This window comes from Physeter macrocephalus, unplaced genomic scaffold (genome assembly GCF_002837175.3).
Source record: "Physeter macrocephalus isolate SW-GA unplaced genomic scaffold, ASM283717v5 random_379, whole genome shotgun sequence".
NCBI lineage: Eukaryota > Metazoa > Chordata > Mammalia > Artiodactyla > Physeteridae > Physeter > Physeter macrocephalus.
The window spans coordinates 32,900-49,541 of record NW_021145665.1 but is presented as its reverse complement, the minus strand read 5'-3'; the positions used below and the strand labels follow the sequence as shown (position 1 = coordinate 49,541).

Below are 16,642 nucleotides of genomic sequence, written 5' to 3'. Positions count from 1 at the left end.
TTTCTCTGCTCCCCCCACCCCCCCTCCCCCCTCCCGGACCGCGGGCGCCGCGGCTCCCCCCCACCCCCAACCTCTCGGGCCGGCGACCGTGCCCCTGGCAGCGCCTGCCCAGCGCCCGACCGCCTGCAGCGCGACCCCTGGCGGCTGGGAGGGCCCCTTGCACCCAGACGGCTTCCCACCAACCAACCATTGCCGCAGGACACTGACCCCTGAAGTCTGAGGCGCGCTCCCGTCCCACCCTTGGTCCTACTCAGATGTGGCTTTCCTGCCTGGGTGAAGGCCCTGAAAGCCTAGTTTGCAGAGACCCAGGTGGCTGCCCCTACTTCCAGGTTTAGGGCACACTGCATTCCCTTCCAGCCTAAGCCAGAGCTCTCAGTTCTCTTTTCTGAAAATGACAACAGTTTTGGAAAGAGGGAGAGGCCAGGACTGTAGGGTGTGGGAAAGCAGAAGAGGTGGGAGTAATGGAGAAGGGGCACTACTCTTCTGTGCTGCATGGGGGAGAGAATAGAGGGCAGAAGCTCAGATGGTCAGAGGGCTAGCAACCCAAGCCAGAAAGAAGAAACCTCTTTAGAACAGGTTAGCACTCAAGCATCTGAATGAATGAGTGGAGAAGAGTGGGGAGGGTGAAGTGAATTCATGCATTGTGAGGGAGCAGGAATGAGACCTAGGAGCATGGGGTCAGAGGCTGGCCAGGTACCACAGCTAACTTCCAGGTCCTCTGGGCTGAAAGGGCCATAAAGAAGAGGGAGCCAACCTTGAGACCTACCTGGCGTCAGTAGTTTTTAAATCCTCTCTCCTTGGGAGCCTTAGCACTGAGGCCAGCTACCCCCAGGAAAACTGGGATCATTCTACCAGAAAAATCCAGAGCCGAGAGCTCAGCCAGCAGTCACCTCTTCATCTCCTGACTCACTGCCAGGCCTCAGGGTTGAGAAAGAGCAGTAACTTGTCTGGCCAGTCAGAGCCCCTGTTCCCTGATGCTGCAGCAAGGCCCTGGACAGATGAGAGGGCGCATATGCTGCCCCGGGGGCCTACGCCCAGGCTGCACCCCTATGTCCAATGCTGAGTACAAATTATGAGGCTTCGGGGGCCCCTCCACAAAACTACATGGTGTTGAGAAAACGCAAAAAGCATACAGATGAGAGGGCCCGTGCCCCAAGAACTCCCTCGATCCCGACCTGCATCCCAAACAGTAGCCAATGACACCAAGGGTTTGATATGATTTTTTTATTAACATAATATATTTAATAAAAAATAATATCCACTCTGGCTCTCTCCTCCATTGCAAGGGGAAGAGTGGTGAGGAGGGGCTGGCACTGCCCACCCCTAGGCATCCGGACAAGCCCTGCCTCCAGGGCTCCCCTCTACCCCCTGCTTTCCAACAGGCTCTGACCTCCAGACAGACGGTTCAAAGTTACAAGTGCTTTAGGCCCTCCCTTGAGCTCCCCCAAGCCCCATCCCTTGTGCAGAATTCAGGGGTCACCTGGACAAACCCCTTGCCTTTTCTCATTCTTGGGATCCTCCGTTCATGTTAGAAAGAGGATCTGGGGGCAGAGAGTGAAGTCTCTACTGGCCAGGGGGAAGGGAGGAAAGGGACAGTGATGGGGGACAGGGCCGAGAAGAGGGATGTCGATGAGGTGCCCTCACTGCAACCGGTCACTGCGGAACGAGTCCTCCACAGCAGGGTCAGGCAGAAGGGCACAGGGGTCGCTCAGCATGTTGAGCCCCTCCAGGCCCAGCGGCTCCATGCGCAGCTCCTCCTCCAGCCCCAGCCCCAGCTCCAGCCCAGCTGCTGACACCTCAAAACCAGGCACTCCAGCCAGGGCCGCTGAAATCTCCTTAGAGAAACCGGGGGAAGGGTCTCCTGTGTGGGGAGAAGAGACGAGTGAGGACCCCATGCCTTGCGAACTCTTCCAAGACCCCCTCAGTCTCCTGCTGCGCCACCAAATGTATCACACCCTCCTTCCATCCCCCATCACCACCCACACCTCTTACCTGTGAGGATGATGTTAGGCCCTGAGCCATGGCGGGAACAGTGGGTTAAGTTCTGGTGGTTGAGGGCATGGGGGTCCTGGGGGCCACTCACTGGCCCCTCACCCCCTAAAAATCCAGGCCCTTCGGAAAAGCCAGGGGGATCCAGCGCCAGGCTGGTTGATGGGTTCTCCATGCTGAACTGCTCCAGCTGTGGACACACACACAGGCCTTGAGAAAGTGGGCTTCAGAACAGGGTGGTTCTGCCTGCCTTTGCCTAGCTCTGCTAACACATCCTCTTTGCCCAGTAATCTTCATACACCTCCCCCTACCCTACCCCGCTTCCCACCTCCACCATGGGAACAAAAGCAGAGACAGCGGGAGATGGCCACAAGCACAGCGAAAGAAGTGAGCACGGGGCCCAAAGTAGGTGTGGGCACCGTACCTACTGGGACAGAGCATGCGCGTGCCAGGAAGACAACGGGTCAAAGCAGTAGTCATCAAAGAGCAAGCTGCGCGGAGGTAGCTGGGGGAGAGGGGCAGGAGTCGGGGTCAAATGCAGGAAGAGAGGAGCCCCAAGTTGGCGGTACTGTGTTACCTGGGGGCAGGTAAGAAGGCTCTCCCCCACCTAGATCTCCCAGTTCAAAATGCCCCCCTCGATACCACTCAGGCTCTTTTAGCCCACTCCCAGCCCCTCCCCTGCTTCTGAGCTAGGGACCCGGGTACTCACGTTCCCCATGTTGAAGTCACTCATCGGCCGGTGGTAAGACTGTTGCCCATGCCCACTGGGGCTGGGTGGGTACAGTGTCCCATAGTGCAGCTGCCTGCCTGGGGGCTGCCCACCGGAGGGCTGCACTGAGCAGGCCTGAGAGGGCAGCCCTGGCTGCTGCAGAGGCTTTGGGGTGGGTGGCTGGGTGGGCAGAACCAAACTTGGGGGACTGTACGGGTATGGAGGCAGCCGCTGGTCACTGGGCAGCTTACTGGTGTCCAGGGCGACGCCCTGAAGAAAAGCGAGGAGAAAGGGGGAAGCTTACCCCTCAATGTGCCCCCTGAGAGGAGCTCTTTGTTAGGGCTTCCCACCCTTTTAAGCTGCGACCATTGTCAACACAAACCCAAAACCGTTCCATTGGGCATCACTGGGGTGCAACTACTCTCAAAAATGCATCTCAGGATGAAAGTGACTGAGAGAGGTTAACACAAGGATAATTTTGAATCCACTCCAGGAGTCAACTATTCCTAAACCTTGGTACTTTAACTACTGTTAGTAATCAACTACTTGTGACACACCTCACAAGTGACTGATCACACAACAGTGACCTTGAGGATGGCTGTTCTAAAGCCTTGAAGAGGCCAGAGGGACTGTGCGAGGAAGGAGGGAAGGAGGGAGGTTAGGCTTTACTCCAAGTTCCCAGAAAGCAGAGACCTTGCTGGCCTGACCTCAATCTTTCCTACAGAAAAGGGGACCTGCATAAAGATGGAACATAGAACACACATTCCAGGCAAGAACAACAGAGAAAGAAAGGGAAAGTAGGGCAGAGGAGAGGGGAAGAAGAGCATTAGGGTGAAAGAAGGGGAGCAGAGAGAACAGAAAAGGGAGAAGTATGGGGAAGGACGGAAGAGCTAAGAATGTTAACATTGAAGAAAAAACCCTAAACCAAGAATTTTTAGTAATGGTCCCAACTCTTCCCTAACATGCTGTGTAAACTTGGAAAAGTCACTTTCCTTCTGGGCCCCAGCCTCCTCATCTATAAGATGAAGGGACTGGGCTCCATCCTCTGACAGTCTCTGAGTCTATGAAATCTATGAAAGAAGGAGAGGAGATGGGAGAGGGGATGGGACAGGATGGAGGCAGGAGAAAAAAGACAGACAAGGAAAGAAGGATAGGAACAAAAAAGAGAGAAAAGGGAAAGGACAAGCTATCATTTGTCGAGCGTGCACCTGGGCTAGGCATGGTGCTGCGTACTTTCCGTATGTGATTTCCTTTGATTCTTACATTGCTGTCCTGGTTTTATAGATGAGGATGCTGAGGCTCAAAGAAGTTAAATAACTGTCCAAGGAGACTGCTAGTAAGAGGTGGGGCCAGGATTTGAAATCAGAAAACTTAACCCCAGGGTTTGCATTCTTAAGCCAACAGGAAACAAGGTGGCTAAGAGTGGGGCAGGCAGAGGACAGAGGAATGGAAGGGGATGGATGACACCAGGAGTACAGGATTTAAGAAGAAGAGGTATTTGAGGAAAGTAGGGTGGGAGGGAGAGAACTTGGCAAGAGAAGGAAGGGAAGGGAGACAGACATATAGGGAAGGCAGCCACGCATACCTGAGTGATGGAAGACAAGGTGGGTGACATTGTTGGCGAAAACTGTTTGGGTAGTTGCTGTTGGGACCTTCTGGCGTCGGCTGGGCCCGCGGGCAAACTCAGGGGACTGAGGGGCACACGGCGGTGGCGGGGGGAGGCCCCAGGGGTAGAAGCTGGGTAAGGGGGGGCACCCAGCACCGGAGATGAAGCAGAAGAGGAGGAAGAGGAGGAGGAGAGGGCCGGGGCGCTGAGTGAGGGGTGACCCAGGGAGGTGGTGGGCAGTGCATGGCGGGCCAAGGAGGAGGCAGGCAGTGAGGGGTGACTGTGGGAGCCCTGGAGCTGGGGCTGAGGACTGCTCAGGGAAGCCTGGAGGTTGGGATTGCTTAGGGAAGACTGCAAGGATGGGTGGCTGAGAGGTGAATGAAGTCCTGTAGGCACAGACAAAAAACCAGAGATGCCAACATTACTGATGGGAACTGGGCCCCTTTCTGCCCAGAATGGGTAGCAGTGGCCAGACTATGGAAGTGGCAACACAATGTCCTCCCTACTCTGTCCCTGACAGTCAGGATGGCATTGCCCGCTTGGGGGTTGCTCTCCATCTTCTTTCTAGGAAAAGCCACACCTACCAGTTCTCACTGGCAGAAAACTGCTGTGAGGGAATCCTGGGGTACACAGGTGAAGGGCTGGTGTGGGCAGTCACAGGAGAATCCCAAGGTGCTCGAGCCTCCCACCCCTTCGTCCCTCCAGCTAGACAGCACCCCAGGGACACACAGCCAAGACAGCCACTCACCTGGTGCATCATAGCCTGGGCCCAGGCCCAGGCCCCCACTGATGCCCAGGTGGGTCATGGTGTGGGTCAAATTGGAGGTACTGTTGCCCCCACTCAGGCTGGGGTAGACTGTCTCCTCTGGGTCCAGGGGGGTGGGCAGCGGTGGGGGAAAGTGCAGGTTGGTGAGGTCAGGTAGGGAGCCTCCCGTGTTCATGGCAGGTGGGAGGACAGGCACAGTGGCAGGCTGGTCAGGAGATGGAAAGATGCTGGGGAAGGAGAGGAAAAGATGTAAATGGGGGTGGGGGGCAGTGGTCAGGGAAGAGCAGAGATCAGCCTTCCACATTTCCCTTTGCTTCCCTCCTCCACCCGCTCAGCCAACCTCAAGAGAGATACGTACTTAATTCCAGGGACTTCACAGGACCGAGGTCGGGAGGAGGATGAGGACAGCTGAGGAGAGGAGGAAGAAGGTGGCAGATGAGGACAGAACTCAGTGGAGGACCCTGAAGACCCGCCCCATGGAAAGAAGAACAGTGGGCCACGCCTACCTTCTTAGCATCCCACGGTTTCAGCAAATGCTTGTCATCTGGCAAGTTCTCCTCAATAGCAGGGACTTGAAAGAGAAAGACTGGTGATGAGAGGGTTGAAGAAGAAGGCAGGACAGGAAGCAGACGCAGGTGGAAGGGCTCCCACTCCCTGGCCCTGAACAAAGCTCCCAACACCAGCCCAGAGATTCTCTGGCATTCAGTACCCGCACATATCAAACGCGGTGAGGAACACATACCTTTGGAGTCCATTTCGCCATCCAGAAAACCTGCAAAGGATACGGCGGAGCTGGCTGCAGTGCCCACTTGCCTACCTGCTTCAAACAAAAGCTCCACGGCTACTCCCTCCCCTGGGACATGGCCACTTACCTCCACGGCGGCTGGGCAGGACGCTAGGGGGTGCAGGGCCTGGATAAGTGTCCTGAGGGCTGGGGTTCATCACACTTGTGTGAAGGGCAGAGTCAGAGCTTGTCCTGTGGGGGGAAAAGAGATGAGCTGGCACCTGTGACGGTCTTCCTGGTCCTCATGCCCTGCTCAGCAGGGGAAAACACTAGCTGGGCTGGGACAGGGTGGGGTGAGAGAGCAGGGCCCCAGAAACTACAGATAAGAGAGATGTGGCCTAAAGAAGGCAAGGGCCATCACCTGTTAAGTGCAGATGGTAGTCGAAACAACTGCCCCTTCTCTGCAGGGAAATTGCCCCAGGGCATTGTCCTGGGATGGAAAAACAAAGTGATGAGGAGCAAGGCTAGCAATGGACCAGAGGGCAGGCATGGGGGTTGGAAAGTGTGGGGCAGCCAAGAGGGCTGGGCACCCAGGATAATCATGCCTCTTTCTTTCTGGTTCTGCTGATATCCGTGATCCGTGAACCCTCTCCCCAAACAACCTAGGAGATCTGGAAATAACTCCTCTCTGCCAGGACAAGCTGAATAGGAATCCTGGAGCCCAGCAACTGTGCTGGGTATGAGTCTTAGGGATGAGATGGACAGGGGAAGGGTTCAGAAACCTGAATGCCAGAACACTGCACCTGGCACCCACTCTTGACAGGAGGCAGCCATTTTCACCTGCCACCCTACCATTCTCCCCTCCCCCCCACACACCCCAGCTGCCATTAGTCCTGCTCTGGCTGGACTGGGAGGCTTGGCCACACGTGTCAACAGGGCCAAGACTGGACTCTGACCCACCTACTCCACCTACCCCCACCCCTCCCAGCCCTGCCATTACGGGAGGAGGTACTACTGAAAGCCTGGCCCAGCAGGCCCAGACCCAACCCCAGCTCCCGCCAGAGACAAGTCAGAGAGTGGGCAGGAGATCCTGCCCGCCCTGGACACTGACCTCCGCCAGCTGGACTCCGGGGGAGGAGATAAGTAGGCAGGACTATAGGGAGAGCTGTCAATGTGAAGAGCACCAGTTAAGGGAAAAAGTGAGAAGGGGGTGGATGGGAGAGAGACCAGATGAGAGAAAAATAACAGAAGGCTGCAGATGAGTTGTTTCAAGAAACAAACACCTTTCTCCTCCTCTACAAGGGGCAACAAAAGGGGCAAAGAATGGAAGAGAAAAAAGGAATCAGGCCTAGAGAAGCTGGAAAATATAGGTGAATATCTAGACAGGGCTTGGGGGAGACAGTCTGTGGAGGTCTCTGAGACTGAAAGCTAAGAACAGAAATGTGAGCAGGAGGGAAGCAAAATCCCTGTAGCATGAGACATATCAGGGAGCCCTGCCTCTAGCAGCCAAGAGCAAGCTGAAGTGAGGACGGTCAGTGCCAGCCAGAGATGGAGGACACAGTCTCAGGAGGGGCAGCTCCCTGTCACAGGAGCCAGTGCTGAAACACACACCAAATGTCACTTTTCAGGGAACCTGGGTAAAGGAGACCTCCCGCAGGATGGCACTGGACAACACTTCAGGTCCCTTTTCCTACCATGAGTTCCTGAGGAGCCCCACCCCACTGCCCTCCAGACTCCGCAGCCCCTCAGTGAAGGATATGTGGCGGGGGTAGCGGCGAAGTGGGGACACCATTCTTCGGGGATCTCGCTGCACCCGTTCCACCAGCCCGTGGTGCCGAGTGCTCCGGGATGAATCCAAAGGGGAGTGGAGGGGGCTCTGCCAAAAGAGACAGGCAAGTCAACAGAGGGAGCTGCGTGAGAGCCTGCACTCCCCCAGCTGGTGTCCACTCACCTGGAACTCAGCCAGGCCACAGCCAATCTGGTTCACGTTGGGCAGAGAGCCACCATAATGGGAGCTCCTTGTGTATGCCAGTCGCAGTTTTTGGGCCTGTAACTGAGACATGTAGGACAAATGGGAATGTCAGGGAGGGTCCTGAGCACTGTTCCTGTGGCCACCCTTGCCATCCCTGTCTCCAGGACATGCTACTATTGCTGCTGCTTTTAAGAGATCTGCCAGAAGAAAAGCCAGTATTGGGGAGAAGGTCCACTGAGACCTGGTGCAAACAATCTGCCCTAGCTCTTCCTCAGGCTGCCCCCATCAATGCTATCACTAATGCCTGGCATCACCCTGCCAGGTGGAGCCTGAAACTCTGCTCAGGGCCTGTCCTAGTCGGCATCAGTCTAAACAGAGTCCCTGAGGGGTCGCCAGGAGCCCCTAGGCTAGTCACATGGGTTATCTCCTGGGGAAGGGTGACTATTAGGCACCTCTGCTTTCCCTTCCAGATGTGTCCAGGACTAACTGGAAGACAAAGGAAGGGCCACAGGTGGATGCCACAGAGCCATAGCTGCCAGCCTCTTTCCTCCCCACTCTGGAGGGCAGGCATAAGCTTCTGGGCTCTGCCATATGCCCCTCCTCAGGAAGGCTACACAGAGCCTGTACCTCCCAAACTAAAACAACTAAGGAATGATGGCTCTTCTAACTGGAAAAACAGTGCCAAAACAAAGAAGCATTCTTCTACCTAGTTCTAAAGCCCCTGAATTGGTAGGGGAGCCTGGAGAATGGGGGTGAGAAAAGCAGTAGCCCACTCCAGCCTGGCCCAGAGCCGTCTCCTTGGCCTCATCCTCACTTTGGGGAGATACGTCTGGCACTGGAGTAAGACAACACAACCCTCAGCCTAGCATGGTTTTAGTCTGCCTAAAAGTCTCATGTCCCTCTGTGAGAGGTGAGCACCTACTTCTAAGACTCAGCTACTGCCACCCCAGACAAATAAGGAGACCCAGGGCAGCTGATGAGTGGTTAAGATTCTAAGAGCTTCCAGGGGTCACACCGTTGTGCATAGGCCAACAACAGAACTGACTTTCTGTTCCAAGAGGTCAGTCCAGTGAGTTTAGCAGGCACTATGCTGACCTTTGGGCCACTTCAAGACTGCTACTAATATACATGATAACCCCAGCTTCCAGGAGTATAGGCCCCAAAGGCCTCATCTGCCTCAAATGAGACCTCCCAGCTGGCCAGATAACAGGCTGAGCTCCAGGTCTCTAATCCCTAGCTTTAGACTCTTGGGTCCCCAGGCCCTGGACATGTATGCCCACTAGATTTTTTTATGTGCAGAAGAAAAGTTACCCAACAGGGGAAAGGTGACTGGAGGGGACCTTTTGACAGACCAAGGCACCACAAAGAAAGAAGGCCCAGTTTTGACCTTTTGTTTGTACCTATAAGCCCTAAGATCCCACCATTCCTCCGCTGTCAGATGGAGGTCCGCCTCTGACCCACCTTCCTGCCTCTGCCCCCACTTTGATCAAAAGCTCCTAAAGGGGGGACAGTCCACAGTTAGATCATGATCCTCACGGCGGTTAGAGGGGGTTATGCACACACACACACACACACGATTTGCTCCCTCACCTAACTTTCTCTGTTCTGACTCCCCAAAACTAGGACACATGGTCTCTAGAGACTCAAAAGAGTAAAAAACACAAAAAAGACTAACAGAGTCAAGGGAGACACACACAAAAATACAACCGGAGTTACAGTCATAGGCAGGTTCAATCAAAGGCAGTCAGACGAGCAGAAAGAACTTTGAAATGTGGTATTTATGTTCGGCCATCCATCACCACTTAAATTCCTTCTAGCTCCCTGCCATAAGGGATCACTGCAATATCCTCACCTGCTGTTTTGAGAATAATGTGTCCCTAAATTAGGACTGCATACCAGCTGGGCAAACTCCCACCCTTCTCTCTCTCTGACATCCAGCCCTGGGAAGCAAGAAACCAAGATCAGGGGGCTTCAGAAGCAAGGCCGCCAGGATTCCTTCTTTCTGGAACTTCCCAGGAATGAATATTCCCTATACACAGAAGACCCTCCAAGGCACCCCATACCTGACCCACAAAACAATCATCTCTCTAGAAAGTTCAGCTAACCATCAGGTTCCACATAACCTATAGCCAACTGGTTACCCCCTTTCGAGATCCAAAGCCCTATCTCTCCTCCAAGGCAGCCAGGGCAAAATACCACCAGTCTGTGAGCAATGGACCTCACCTTCATCCACGTCAGGAAACCACAAGAAGTATTTGAAAAAGGAAGCAAAGGGACGGGACGCAGGAGGGGACTTCCTGCCCCACTATACCCAGCGCTGCCGTTCAAACCACTCAAGGGGCCCTTTCCCGGAGATACTAACTGCCGAGAGTAGCACAACAGGGCAGAGGGACCAGATGAGAGGAGATCACCAACTGAGAGGAGCCAGACGAGGGCAAGCAGGCCATCCCCCAACCCCATAACCCAACATAGAAGATGCTTCAGCAAAGTCCCTGAGAGAACTCAATCAGAGATACACAAGGACCACCCACCTCCTACCTCCGCCGGGCTTCGGAGACCATCTCCTCTCTCTGTCCATTCCTGCCTCACTTTCTCAGCTCCCATTCGTTCCCAAACCCTCCAGCCTCTCTGGAGTTTCGACCTCCTCCCGCAAAACCCGTCTTCCTGCCCCCCGGCCCTCCACCCGTGCCTCCCGGACGGCGGCGCCCGCTACCCCTGCCGCGTTCCGCCTCCTTCGCTGCGGCACCCGCCCCCGCCCCGCCTCTCGGCTCCCCGCTCGAGAAGTGCTCTGCTCCGCTCCCGCTTGCCGGCGCGGCCCCTCACCCGGGTGGAGCCGATGTCCATCATCACCTCCTCGAAGGCCGCCGTCTCCTCGGCCTGACGCTGCTTCTGCAGCGCGATCTTCTCACTAAACTTGCGTGGATTGGAAGCTGAGGCCGTGGCCGAGCCGGGCCCGTTCGCCCCCGACGTCGCCATCTTCCTCCCGCGTCCCTCCCCGCCACCTTCCCAATACAAGCCACGGCCTCCGCCGCGGGCCCCGACCCGGCTCTTCCAGCCGTAGCCGCCGCCGCCGCCGCCGCCGCCACCGCCTCAGCGAGCACCGCGAACCCGGCCCCAGCCTAGCCCTGACCTGCTGCGCGCGGGGACCGCCGGGAATTATAGTTTGTTTACGTGACTCCTTCGCAGCCCCAGTCACGCAATACGGGAGAGGAAATGGACACCATTTCCCAGCTGCCCTGTTGACTCCGGGAACCGGGGACTTTGCTCCTCCCTCTAGGTTCCTCCCTGCGCGGGGCAAACTGGGAAGAGTAGTTCTGCATTGGTCCCGAGCCTACAAACGCGAAGGGGTGAGGGATTAAAGAGAGGAAAGGAAAGGAAGGGGTGGAGACAGGGAAGGAAGCAGGAAGAGACAAGAGGAAAAATTTGGTCATCTCCAGGGAAGGGAACTAGAGGGGCCTGAATGAAAACAGTGAGATCAGGGATATTCAAACAGCCCTAAACATCTGGGAGTCAGGCCCTCTCAGACTTGCCATGTGCCCACCCCTTTCCCAAGACAAATGAATCAGATACCGTACAGATGTGTAGAAACTTGTTTTATTTGGGTAACATGTCCCAAAACAGGTCAGTTAGTAAAATAGATTCTAGAGAATATGGCCCTATGCACAGCCCTCCCGCCCCAAAAAATAACCCTGGGGGCGAGCCTTCCCCTTCCCCCTTGGGATCCTCTGGTATAAAAAAAGTTTTGGCATCTCAGTGTTTATCATCTAGGCACGGGGCACCATGTCCATTTTCAGAATTCGTAGGGTGCAGCAGTAGTGGGGGACAGTAGCTCTGCCAACCTGCCCCCCACCCCACCTCAGCAAACATTTCTGTCCCACCCCACAATCTGGGACCAAAACAAAGAGCAAGCAGACCCCTTCCACTGAGGTGCTGGGCAGGGCTCAGTGCCATCACTTGTGCTTTGAGAAAGAGGGAGGGGATTTATTTGGCACTTTAAAAATACAGGAGTGACCAGGACTGGAGAAGCCAGAGAAGGTACCAAAACTGGCAGGAAGATGCCATTTGGCACTAGTCCCCTGGGAGAAGGGAAGAGGAAGATAGATAGGAAAGTAGGAGCTAAGAAAAGTTGGAGGGGTCCACTCCAAGTGACAGAGGGCTGAAATGGGCTAGAACCAACAGGACTGCTGACTCTGGGCCTATGCCCTCTCTATACCTCTATCCCACAGCAGCTGGGTACCCACCTCTGGCCTCCCAACTATCAGCTTGTCCCTGTGTGTAGTGTCTGATCCCTGATACCAGCACTCAGTGTCTTCCCCAATACTAATGTCCCTTGATCATGTCTCTAGTGACTTGACCATCTTTTGTCCCTTGGGCCTGGGAGCCAGGCTCCTGTCTGCCCACTTCCCTCTCATTGGCCAAATAGTCCCCAAGGCTCCATCCTTACCTCCCAGAGAACTCTTTGGTCCTCAATACCTCCCTTCCCCACTCCTTCCTATTCCCCATACACTGGGAGAGGGGAAGGAAGGTCAAGGGCACATGATACCCAACCTCCCATGCGTTATCTTGGAGCCCCCTAGACTTGGATAAAGAGCAGGCCAGTGAGCAGGGCAAAGCCTGCTAGGAGCAGAATGACCTTGAGGATTCTCTGCTCAGAAGTGGCCAGCTCCTGGGGCAGGATTTCCAGGAAGGTGATATAGAGAAAGGTGCCAGCCGCCATGCCCTCCAGCACAGACTGGGCCAGCTGGTGCAGTGGCCCTGCTGACTCTGCCAGAGCTGCACCCAGTCCAATGCCCAGGGGTGTCATGCATGAGAAGAGGATCCCACAGCCAGCCACCACCTGTGCTCGCAGGTGGCTCTGCAGCAGCCGCAGGGATAAGCTGACTGCCAGGATACCCTTGTGGAGCAGCAAAGCCAGGCACAACTCCATGGCCCGAGCCCGGTCTCGCTGCAGCCCCACTGCCAGCCCCTCAAACACTGAATGCAGGGCCAGGGAGAAGACCAATACACAGGCACGCAGGGCCGAGGGGGCTGCTGGGGCTCGACCTGCCTGTGGGACCTCTGGTCTGTCATGCCAGTGCTGCAGCCCACCATTCGCTGTTCCCAGCAAAGCCCTCATCTCCTCTCGAGGTGGTGGCCCCGACTGTTCCTTGTAAGCCAGTGTGATCTGCTCCATCACCAGGACCAGGAAGAAGCCCATGGCCAGGATGAACTCTTGTAGGGGGAACTGGAGCTGTGGGCAAAGGGGACAGCGTGGACTTCAGGAGACAGGCCAAGAATGGGGAGGAAGAGTCAGATGCAGAGTTTAGTGGAGTTCCAGTTACACAGACCTGGGGTCCCACACACAGAGCTACTCTCAGTTACACAAAAATATAGTCACTTGGTGCCATAGACACAGAATGACACACAACCGTACAATTATGGTGTCACTCCCAGTGTTACATGTAGATCATGGTTTCTCAACTTTAGTACTATTAACATTTTGGATTGGATAATTCTTTGATGTAGAGGGCTGTCCTGTGCACTGTAGGATGTTTAGCAGCATCCCTAACCTATACCCATTAGATGCCAGTAGCAAGCCCTCCCTCCCTGAGTTGGGACAACCAAAAATGTCTCCAGACATTACCGAATGTTTCCTGGGGAGGTGGGGGGTGAGGGTGGGAGGATGACAGGGGTGGGCAAAACCACCCCCAGCTGAAAGTCACTGAGGTAGATGGACACCAAGTGTCACATGTAGGCCACACATTGGCCCACTTTCCCAAATGCTCACACACAGAGCCACATACTGTCACAGGGACAATCAGGCTTACACACAGTCACACAGAGACACAAGTCACTCAGTCACAGACAAACAGTTACATTCAGGGTTACTTCCTCAGTTCCTCCAATTGTCTCAGTTTTTCCAATAAGACTGTCCTATGCCTTGGACTTGATCTTCCCCACATCCTACTTCCTTGGGTTATGTAGCCTTTTGGTCAGCAACACCGGGTCCCTGAAAATTGCTTCCTACCTGTCCCAGGCCTGTAGGGACCTCTATCTCCAGCCCTTCAGGAAAGGGTGAAGGGTGAAGATGATTCTTGGAGGACTATGAACTTCCTGGAGGCTGAAACTAGAGAAACCTACAGACAGGTCACACACCTGGTAACAGGGTTCCTCACACTGTCACAAAGGGTACGTAGGGGTCACATAGAGACTGAGGGGGTGAGAACCTACAGAAAGACTTACACTCTATGACTAAAAATCACAGCTCATGGGGTCACATGCCAAGAGCCTTCCATACAGTCGTGGAGTGACACACGGACAGATCCATACAAACCACCGCTCCTAGAGGTATGTGACTGAACACCACATACACAGGGTCACATGCAGATGACCGGAGCTCACCGTCACATGCAGGGCCGCCAGGGCCTCATCTATGGCAGCCAGGTAGTCAGGCAGCAGGTCCAGGAGACATGTGGCCAGAAAGACACCACCCGCAAAGCAGCTTACCAAGCTCAGGGCTTTTTGGCGGGAGGCTGGGCAGGAGTGGAGCATAGAAGGGAATGAGCAAATGAGCCCCACTACCCAACCTAAGCAACGGTCACTCTTGCCGTCCCCTCTTAGGTCACCTTCCTCAGCCCCAGAGCCTTCCCTCCTCCAAGCATCCATGGCAGCAGGGAAAAGAAGAGGCTCACCTGAGGCTTCAGGGCTAGCGCCGGGCCGGCGCAGCGCACAGATGGGCACTAGACTGCAGAGGAGCGTGAGCACCAGCAGCAGCACCAGGGCCCCCAACTTCACCTCCAGTCCCACGGGCACTGCGGGCTCCGACGCTGCTGCCTCGGGGCGCCACACCAGGAGCTCTGGCTCTCCCCAGGGCCCCATGGTGGCTGTGGTAGCTCCAATGACTCTCAGACCTAGGAAGACAGGGGGAGTGGGGGAGTGGTCACTAGGGAAATATGGGGCCAAGGAAAGGGGAAGGCTGGTCAGCAGAATGCAGCTCCCTCACCCCAGCCACTCTGTGACCTTCGCTATCCCAGTGTGACTCATCCACTCCTGTACTGGGAATATCCCTCTTTCCCCTCAGACTTTATCCCTTTCAAGTGACGTTTTCAAGTGACTTATTCAGGGACCTAGCAAGGGGGAAACTGAGGCATGAGGACTGTGTGGATATCTCATTACCCTTTCACGCGGAGCTCCCAGAAAACTAGAGAGCTGGGATCCTCTAAGCAAAGGAGAGGTCAAGCCTCCTTTCCAGGAAGGAATGGATGAAGCGAAGAGGGTTCAGGGAGAGATGTCATGGGTAGCTTCGTGGACCACCTGAACAGGGAGAGCTGGGGTGCTCTCCCGCTCCCATTTCCCCAGCGCCATTCCCCCCGAGAGCAGAGAGCGACCATTTCAGGCCACAGGCTGGGATGTCGGGGCAAACGACCGAAGAGGGGCCCTGGGCGTCTGGGGTACCGGGACGGGCTGACCCAACAACTGAGGGCGGTGTCTGGAAGTCCGGGCTCCGGGAGGCGGGGTCTGAGGCCGCCAGCGTGCCGGGAAGCTGAAGAAGAATGTGAGAGCCCGGACTCCGGCTCGTAGGCCCCGAGAAGCCTGGGCGGCCGACCCGGATCCCGCTTTCTGGGATCCCGCACTCACCTCTCGAGGGTCTCACTACAAGGCATCCGCTCAGTTCCGGCCTCCAGTCGGGAATTCCCGCCCCCTCCCCATCGTTTACCCCTCCTCCCGCAGCCGCGGCGTACCGACCCCCCCCCAGTGGCCAATGACAGCGCCCAGAGGGCGGGGCCAGACTGGGAGTGACGTGAGCTAGGAGCAATCAGAGACCAGCAGCCAGAGCCCGGCTGAGGCGAAGACAAGCGGGGCGGGGCAAGGGAAGGGAATTCGGAGAGCACCTAGGGGCTGAGGGGCTGAGGGCCTGGGGCGCTGTGGTGGAGGTCTGACCGGCGAACGTGGCCGGTCAACGAAGGCTTCCGATCCTTTGAAGATTCTACAAGAGGAAGCTAGAAACCCTGCGGTCAAGGCTGGTGCTCCATACCCAACCCCCGCATTCCCAAGTCTTCCGCCTCCCACATCTCTGAGGATATCTGCCTGGTCTTGGGCCGAAGTCTTCTTATCTCTCTTAGAAGATTCTAAGATCCCCTTCTGTGCACCTGGGCACCAAAGGGAAAGCATTCCCTTCTTAGGACTGACTTCCTTGCTTGACTCCCTCGCCAGCACCCACAAGGAAGAAAAAAGACAAGGAAGAATTGGAAAAGGGGAATAGCAAACTGAGGGTATTTCTTGAAAATCAACCCTTCTTAAACTACCAATGGCCGGAGCTGACTTCCCTGCAGCCTTCTGCCTGCAAGTGGGTAAAAAACTGGTGGGACCCTTCTCAGAGGTTGCTGAAACCCCACTCAGTGAGGAGATTCTCTCGGCACACTCCAGCTTATCAGCCTTACCGTGCCTCGAGGCATCTGGCCAGGGTTCTCTCCAATCTCATCTGGAACTCTCCAACTTCTCTCCCTCCAGCCCTGTTGGCCTCCTTTCTCTTTTCTGTTCCTTGAATGAACCAAAGTATTTTCTACTCTGGACCTTCACTGCTTCCTTAGCCTGGATTCTCTTGGCCCACATAACTGTGCTATCCGAATTCTCTTCTAGTCTCATGGGAGGGTAGGGTGCAAAGGAGGAAAATAAAGGGGGGGGTCAGTCTATTTTTTTTTGCAAATGTGAAAAGGCCTCACCTAAAGAAGGGACAAGGTGATGCCTCTGAGAAGGCTCTGGAAATGCAGGCCAGCAACTTCCTTAAGAAAAGGGAAGGGCTTCCCTGGTGGCGCAGTGGTTGAGAGTCCGCCTGCCAATGCAGGGGACGCGGGTTCGTGCCCCGGTCCGGGAAGATCCCACATGCCGTGGAGCGG

At 55.6% G+C, this 16,642-nt stretch overlaps 3 protein-coding genes across 6 annotated transcripts in view; 1 reads left to right on the top strand and 2 right to left on the bottom strand.

Annotated features, from left to right (window-relative positions):
- Positions 1–220, top strand: part of LOC129391872 (serine/arginine repetitive matrix protein 1-like) — a 1,145-nt gene extending 925 nt beyond the window's left edge. The window contains exon 3 of the mRNA XM_055082936.1: positions 102–220. Coding sequence (XP_054938911.1) covers positions 102–220 — 119 coding nt within the window. The remainder of the gene's footprint in view (positions 1–101) is intronic.
- A 1,019-nt stretch (positions 221–1,239) lies between these two features.
- Positions 1,240–10,845, bottom strand: CRTC2 (CREB regulated transcription coactivator 2). 3 transcript variants are annotated; one of them, XM_055082937.1, is made up of 14 exons: positions 10,590–10,845; positions 7,746–7,847; positions 7,557–7,670; positions 6,906–6,970; positions 6,216–6,284; positions 5,943–6,046; positions 5,813–5,866; positions 5,577–5,641; positions 5,429–5,478; positions 5,053–5,297; positions 4,284–4,690; positions 2,699–2,968; positions 1,993–2,179; positions 1,240–1,861 (listed from the first exon to the last, which is right to left on the bottom strand). In XM_055082937.1, the coding sequence occupies exons 1-14, from the start codon at positions 10,740–10,742 to the stop codon at positions 1,641–1,643; spliced, it is 2,106 nt and encodes a 701-aa protein (XP_054938912.1). In that variant the 5' UTR covers positions 10,743–10,845; the 3' UTR covers positions 1,240–1,640. The 3 variants fall into 3 exon arrangements, with proteins under 3 accessions (XP_054938912.1, XP_054938914.1, XP_054938913.1); XM_055082939.1 differs by having other exon boundaries at positions 5,813–5,842; positions 10,590–10,843; XM_055082938.1 differs by lacking the exon at positions 10,590–10,845 and adding an exon at positions 10,305–10,385.
- Positions 10,846–11,344: 499 nt separating this feature from the next.
- On the bottom strand, positions 11,345–15,465 carry SLC39A1 (solute carrier family 39 member 1). Of its 2 annotated transcripts, none has more exons than XM_007130275.4 (4): positions 15,384–15,465; positions 14,438–14,656; positions 14,148–14,278; positions 11,345–12,996 (listed from the first exon to the last, which is right to left on the bottom strand). In XM_007130275.4, the coding sequence occupies exons 2-4, from the start codon at positions 14,622–14,624 to the stop codon at positions 12,340–12,342; spliced, it is 975 nt and encodes a 324-aa protein (XP_007130337.1). In that variant the 5' UTR covers positions 14,625–14,656; positions 15,384–15,465; the 3' UTR covers positions 11,345–12,339. The 2 variants fall into 2 exon arrangements, with proteins under 2 accessions (XP_007130337.1, XP_028341155.1); XM_028485354.1 differs by lacking the exon at positions 15,384–15,465 and adding an exon at positions 14,922–14,939.
- Positions 15,466–16,642: the final 1,177 nt, after the last annotated feature.

What these genes read in the sequence shown, in the direction of transcription:
- CRTC2 (XM_055082937.1), bottom strand. Translation starts at nt 10,742, where the DNA reads ATGGCGACGTCGGGGGCGAACGGGCCCGGCTCGGCCACGGCCTCAGCT. An exon ending in GTGGCCTGGCTGAGTTCCAG is followed by an intron (nt 7,671 to 7,745) that starts GTGAGTGGACAC and finishes CTCTTTTGGCAG; the next exon opens with AGCCCCCTCCACTCCCCTTT. An exon ending in CCTTGTCTTCCATCACTCAG is followed by an intron (nt 2,969 to 4,283) that starts GTATGCGTGGCT and finishes GCTTTTCTTCAG; the next exon opens with GGCGTCGCCCTGGACACCAG.
- SLC39A1 (XM_007130275.4), bottom strand. Translation starts at nt 14,624, where the DNA reads ATGGGGCCCTGGGGAGAGCCAGAGCTCCTGGTGTGGCGCCCCGAGGCA. An exon ending in CGCTAGCCCTGAAGCCTCAG is followed by an intron (nt 14,279 to 14,437) that starts GTGAGCCTCTTC and finishes ACTCCTGCCCAG; the next exon opens with CCTCCCGCCAAAAAGCCCTG. An exon ending in TGGCGGCCCTGCATGTGACG is followed by an intron (nt 12,997 to 14,147) that starts GTGAGCTCCGGT and finishes CTTTGCCCACAG; the next exon opens with CTCCAGTTCCCCCTACAAGA.